The following is a 6,864-nucleotide window of genomic DNA, read 5'->3' on the forward strand; positions in this document are numbered from 1 at the left end:
GTCATGCTGGGAAAAGTGGAGGGTCAATGAAAGAAAAGAAGGCCATTAACAAGATGAACTGATACAGAGACTGCAAAAGCGAGCTTCAGCATAGCAGAGATTGTGAGGATAGCCAACCATGAAGAAGGTGTCAATCTATTGTTGATAAAATTGCTATGAGTCAAAACTGACTCAGTGACACCTAACAACAACAATATACACACAGATGGATGGATGGATGGATGGATGGATGGATGGATGGATGGATGGTAGATGATAGATGCATGGATGTTGTTGTTAGGCGCTGTCGAGTCTTGTATGACTCATAGCAACTCAATGAACAGCAGATCTGAACCCTGTCTTATCCTGTGCCATCCTCACCATCTCTGACAAACTCAAATCCATTGTTGTAGTCACTGTGCCAACCACTTGTTTGACTGTGTTCCTGTCCCTCGACCTTTCCTAGTATGAAGTCCTTCTCCAAGGAATAACCTCTCTGAGAAATATGCCCAGAGTATGTGTGACAAAGTTTCATCATCTTTACTTTCATGGAGCTCTGGCTACACATTCTCCTATGCATATCTGTTTGGCTTTTTGGAAATACATGTGATATTCAACACTCTTCTACAACATCACAGATCAATGGCATTACATCTTTTTCTGCCATCCTTATTCACTATCCAGCTCTCAGATGCATACTAAGATCCTGGCCTGAATCAAGCACACTTTAGTTCACATATTGATATCATTTCTCCTTAATAACTTGCAGAGGTCCCTGACTACAGACTTGTCCAGTGCAATACATCTCCTGATCCCCTAACCCTGGCTGCTTTTACAAAGAATATTGATTGTGAATCCAAGTAAGATGAAGTCATTGGCAATCTCAATCTTTTCTCCATCTCTCATGATGTTGTCTATCAGTCCAGTGGTGAGGATTTTTGTTTTCTTGATTTGAGATGCAATTCACATTGAAGGCTGCAGTGTTTAACTTTCTGCAGCAAGTACTTCAAGTCTTCCTCACTCTCAGCAAGCAAGGCTGTGTCATCCACATAAAGAAGGTTATTGTTAATTCTTCCTCTGATCTTGATGCCACGTTCTTCTTTATGGAGTCCAGCTTAAATAATTTGCTCAGCACACACTGAATAATTATGGGAAAATGAACACAAGGCTGACACACACATCATCTATTACTCATGTGCAAGTTCATCTGAAGCTGAAGATAATAAAAAGTTCACAAGAATCAAAATACAAGCTTGAGTCTGTCCCCCGTAAATTAAAAAGCATATCAAGAATGAGGCAAACTACTCAATGAGGCATTGAACACTAACCATCGAAGACCAGATGAATTGTGGGTGGCATCAAGGACATCATCCATGAAGAAAGCAAAAGGTCATTACAAAGACCAGGGAGAAAGAAAAAACCAAAATGGATATCAGAAGAGATTCTGAAAATGGCACTAAAATGTTGAGAAGCAAAACAAAGAAATGCCAAAATAAAAGAGATGAACAGAAGATTTCAAAGGGCAGTTCAAGAAGACAAAACAAACTATTATCTCAAAATGTGCAAAGAACTGGGATTAGAAAATAAAAAGGGAAGAACTTGCTTGGCATTTCTCAAGCTGAAGGAGCCGAAGAACAAAATGAAGATTTGAGTTGCAATACTGCACGATGCTATGGACAAAATCTTGAATGATTTAGGAAGCATCAAAAGATGGAGGGAATGCACAAAGTCACAGACCCAGAGAGTATTGGCTGACACAGAACCACTTCAGGAAGTGGCATATGACCAAGAACCAAAGGAAGTTGTTCAAGGCGCATGGAAATAAGACCCCAGGGATTGACGGGGTATCAACTGATGTGTTCCAACAAACAATTGCATGCAGCCCTGAACATGCTCACTTGTCTGTGCTCCAACAGAAATTATCAAACAATACTATATATCAAATGTTAAATGCAAGTAAAATCTTGTTGAAAATGATAAAAAATGGCTATTGCAGTATATCCACAGAGAACTACCAGAAAATCAAGCTAGATTTAGAAGAGGCCGCAGCACCAAGTGTATCATCACTGATGTTACATGGATCTGGCTTCAAAACATAGAATACCAAAAGGATGTTTATTAGTGTTTTATTGACTATGCAAAGGCCTTTGACTGGGTGCATCAGAACAAATTACAGCTAACAATGAGAAGAATGGGAAGCCCAGAACACTTAACTGTGCTCATTTGAAGCCTGTACTTGGATGAAGTAGCTATTGTCTAAAAAGAGCAAGAGAAGACTGCATGGTTTAAAATCAAGAAAGATGTACAACAGGCTGTATCCTTTCTACACACCTATTCAATCTGAATGCTGAGCAAATCATTTGAGAAGCTGAACTCTATGAAGAGGAATGTGAGATCAAGATCAGAAGGAAACTCATCAACAACTTGCATTATACAGACGGCACAACCTTTTTACTGAAAGCGAGGAAGACTTGAAACCTTACCGCAGAAGATCAAAGATTACAAACTTCAATATGGATTACATCTCAATATTGTTAAGTACTGCTGACTCAAGTACGATTCAGTGACCTTATGAGCAACAAATCTGAAAGCTCTCTTATCATGATCGTGTGCCATTCTCTCAATTTCTGACACACTTCAGCCCATTGCTACAGTCACTGTGTCAATCCTTTGATTGAGGGTCTTCCTTTCTTTTGTCATCCCTCTCCCTCCCCAAGCACGATGTCCCTCTCTAAGGAATAGCCTCTTCTAGTAACATGCCCAATGTAAGTGAGACAAAGCTTTAACATTTTGCCTCCAGGGAGCACTCTGGCTGCACTATCCCTGAGACATATTTGTTTGTTCTTTTGGCAGTTCATAGGATATTCAGTATCTTTCTCTAACACTACAGTTCAAAGGCATCAATTCTTCTTCTGTCATTCTTATTCATTTTCCAGCTCTCAGCAGTATAGTAAATGCCTGAGAAGACAAAAGTCCTCACCACTAGGTCAACAGCCAATATCATGACAGATGGAGAAAACATTGATGTTGTCAGCAATTTCATCTTGTTTGGATCCACCACCAACACCCTTGGTATCAGCAGTCAAGAAATAAAAAAGGGTGCTGCGTTAGGAAAATCTGATGTCAGGGTCCTCTTCAAGGTTCTAAGAAGCAATGATGTAAGTTTAAAGACTAAGGTGCACCTGATCCAAGCCACGGTCTTTTTCAATTTGGTCTGATTTTACAGTGTATACACACAAAACAACAACAACAAAAATTTCTCACATTCTATGCAGGAGACCCCTGTTCAATTCCCAGCCAATGCACTTTGAGTGCAGCACCACCCATCTGTATCTGAAAATTGGACAATAAATAAGGATGACAGAAGAATTATTGATGCCTTTGAATTGTGGTATTAGAGAAGAGTACTGAATATCTCATAAACTGGCAAAAGGACAAATAAGTATGTCTCAGAAAAAAGTGAAACCAGGGTTCTCCTTGGAGGTAAAGGTCGTGAAACTTCACCTTTGGGCATATTGTTAGGAGTGACCAGTTCTTTGGTAAAAACAGCCTGTTTGGCAAGGTGGAGGAAGAGTCTCAATAAGACGTATCAACAGTGACTGTCACAATGGACTTGAGTGTACTAGAGATGATGAGGATGGCATGGACTAGGGCAAGGTTCAGATGCATCATTCATAAGGTCACTATTGGCCCTAGTTGCCTCGCAAGTACCTAACAGTAGCAACAATAGCATCAATCTATATATGAGAGTAATAAAAGAAAAAAATACAAAGGAAGAGGACTCAGTGAGATGGAAAGGAGGAAGGCAGGAAGAGGAGGTAAAAAGATTAAGTGAGAAACCAAGTGATATTTACTTCTTGAATATTTTTTTTATCACACTATTAAGTTTCTGATGTCCTTGGGCAGATTACAAACAGTTAAGATCATTTTCACAAGCTATAATGATTTAAAATAATAATCTTTGAAATGAAATTTATTTTTACATAAATTACCAGCTACCTCATCAATTATAAGACTCATTAACAATCTGCAGTATGCATCTGACACATTCTAACTTGCTTAAAGCTAAAAAAGACTTGCAGCACTTAATGATGAACTTCAGTATGGATTTTATACCTCAACAGAAAGTAAAAAAAAAATCCTCACAACTGCACCAAGAAGCAACATTGTGATAAATGAAGAGAAGACTGCAGTTGTCAAGGATATTGCTGCACTTAGACTCACAGTCAACACCCACGGACTCAGCCGTCAAGGAATCAACGTACGGCACTAGGCAAACACGCAGCAAAAGACCTCTTCAAAGTTGTCAGTGTGAGAAATAGCATGCATTTGATCCAACCCATGACATTTTCGATTGTTCCATGCATGTGAGAACTAGACAGTGAATAAGGAAGACCGGAGAAGACTTTGAATTATGATGTTGATGAAGAATAGCAAGCACACCATGGAACTGCCAGAAGTATGAGCACATTTGTCTTGGAAGTACGACTAGAATGAAAGCTCCTGAGTGAGGATGTCTATGTATCATCTCACACACTTTGAGCCATGTTATCAGGCAGGGCAGCAAAGTCGGTATCGAGTCAGTAAAAATGAGGACGATCTTTAATGACATGGATTAACACTGTGACTCCAACAACGTGTTCGAATGTAGCAATGACTGAAGATGGTGTAGGATTAGGTCATTTTACTACGAGTCAGAATTGATGCATTCTTCCTAACAACCACCATTATGTCCATTTATAATTTTAATTGGCTTTGGATATATTTAGTAAGGTGAGGTACAACCAACCAATTTTAAGATCATGTCTTTCTAGGTACCATTTGAATTACTTCTGTGTTCCACTTAATCTTGGCCTGACATAGTCAACCCATGGTAGAGCTGGTTACAGTGGTACAGAAGGAGCAAAAAGAACCACCACCGTTTGGTGAAAGTTTGTGAGAAGATCCTGAATCCTGCAATTCTATACACTGTAAACTGAGGCAGTCTCGTTTTCCCCTGCAGGAAGAGCAATGAAAACAATTGCACATTTCTTTTTAGGAGAATTCTGAAATCTCTGTAGATGTTCATTGAAATTAATAATAATAATAATAAAAATTTTTAAAAAATAAAAAACCCAAACCTGGTCTAGTAAAAGTCATAAGATTTTTCCTACCTTGACAAAAATTGTGGAATTGCATTCTTGCAATGCCTCCATTAAACTAATCACGTGGAGACACACCATTTCGACCATCTGAAACAACAAAGAAGAAAATCAATTCCACTCCCAGTACAAGGGAAACTTTGTAAAGTTGTCGATATCCAGGATATAGTTCTTTAAGAAGAAATCAAATTTTTTGTTTGTTTGTTTGTTGTTTACGGCATTGAAGTCTATGGGGGAGAGAATAGTTTAAAAGTGTTATATTTTAGGGCATTATGTTTATCCTAAGAGTACGGAATGAGGGTTGCAGAGTGGATTATATTTGGGGTTGGGGGATGTGTGGGGGTGGGGGATTGTGTACCAATGAGAGAGTTTTTCTTTTGCTTTTCAAGGAGAGGAGCAATGGGGGGGGCAGGGCGGGGAGAAGGGTGCAACAATGAATGAATGGAATTCCAAAATCTCTGTAGATGTTCATTGAAATGAAAAATAAATTTTTTTAAAAAAAGACAAAATCTAAATAAAGGCCCCTGGGTGATGTTCTTGGTTATAACCAGACCAATGGCCCAGGGGGTCTCTTTACAGGGTGACCCCAGGGGGAGCACATATAGAGTGGTGTTGGTGCATCTCTAAGTCTTCAAACCAGAAACGACGACGCGAGAAGGTGGCAGAGCCGTGGCGCTGGTGTGCGGTCCTCGCCAAGCTCAGCGCTGCCGGGGGCACTGGCTATTGATCTCACTAATCTGCCCGGCGCTCTGACTCACGCCAGAGCATAAATGGCTTCTCGGCCTCATTTCCTCTTTGGGCTTAAATCCTGCTTTCCATCATGATCCTGCCTCCGCAGCGTCTGCCCTGGGAGTGGCTGTTTAATTTCTTGCAGCTCTGCCTTTGAGGCTCGGTTCTCTGTGGAACAGGGTGCCGTGCTGATGCCGGGAGGAAGGTACACTGGAAATCACATTGCTCCTCAGAATTTCCTATGACAGGATTTTAAACACTCCAGGGGGACTTTTTTCCCCTCCCTGTCTGGCTTAATATGGTTGAACAAAAATCATCAGACTAAAATGAATTCAAATGAATGTGTAACCTCATTGACACAAAATGCATTAGTAAGCAATTCACTTGTTATCTCATTTTTACAAAATCTACTCATAATCAATTCATTTATAACATTTGAATTACCAAAAGATCTCTGGAGTAGTGATAGTTTAAAAACCAATAATAATATGAGGACATTTCCAATATCTGCTCTAAATGAAGATCTTAGCTTTATCACCTGTAAAATAATTGTTTATAGTTCTTGATCTCAAGTTCTTTTTGAGTCCTAGAAATATGATCCTGTAAGTAAAACTATCTCCATAGAAAATCTCTTTGTGAAACCTCAAATTTTCACCTCAATTTCCTTTAATCTGAACGAAAATATTTCTTGGCATGTAGAATTGCTTTCTAACATCTACTTCTCCAACTAAAGATAAAATAAAGCATTTGGATCAATATTTACTAAAAATTCATCTCCTAAGTGCCTTTTCGGATAGTGCAGCATTGGGCTGCTAGGCTCTTCCAGGCCCCCTACTCTTCATGGGCAAAGTCCCACTGAGCATGCTCCCTATGAGGGTCTTGTGACACTGTTCTCCCAGCCGAACATCCTCAGAGGAAGCAAATTAAACCCAGAGGCTTTTTAATTTTTTTAAAAAAATAATTTTAATGAACATTTACAGAGATTTTGGATTTCTATTCATTCATTGCTGCACTT

The 6,864-nt window shown here is 39.4% G+C and overlaps 1 protein-coding gene across 1 annotated transcript in view; it reads right to left on the minus strand.

Moving 5' to 3' along the window:
* The window catches only part of UNC79 (unc-79 homolog (C. elegans)), a 291,864-nt gene that overhangs the window by 8,564 nt on the left and 276,436 nt on the right, over positions 1-6,864 (minus strand). The window contains exon 47 of the mRNA XM_006879101.1: positions 5,133-5,210. Coding sequence (XP_006879163.1) covers positions 5,133-5,210 — 78 coding nt within the window. The remainder of the gene's footprint in view (positions 1-5,132; positions 5,211-6,864) is intronic.

Source organism: Elephantulus edwardii, unplaced genomic scaffold (assembly GCF_000299155.1).
Source record: "Elephantulus edwardii isolate Elephantulus edwardi_28Jun2011 unplaced genomic scaffold, EleEdw1.0 scaffold00002, whole genome shotgun sequence".
Classification (NCBI taxonomy): Eukaryota; Metazoa; Chordata; class Mammalia; order Macroscelidea; family Macroscelididae; genus Elephantulus; species Elephantulus edwardii.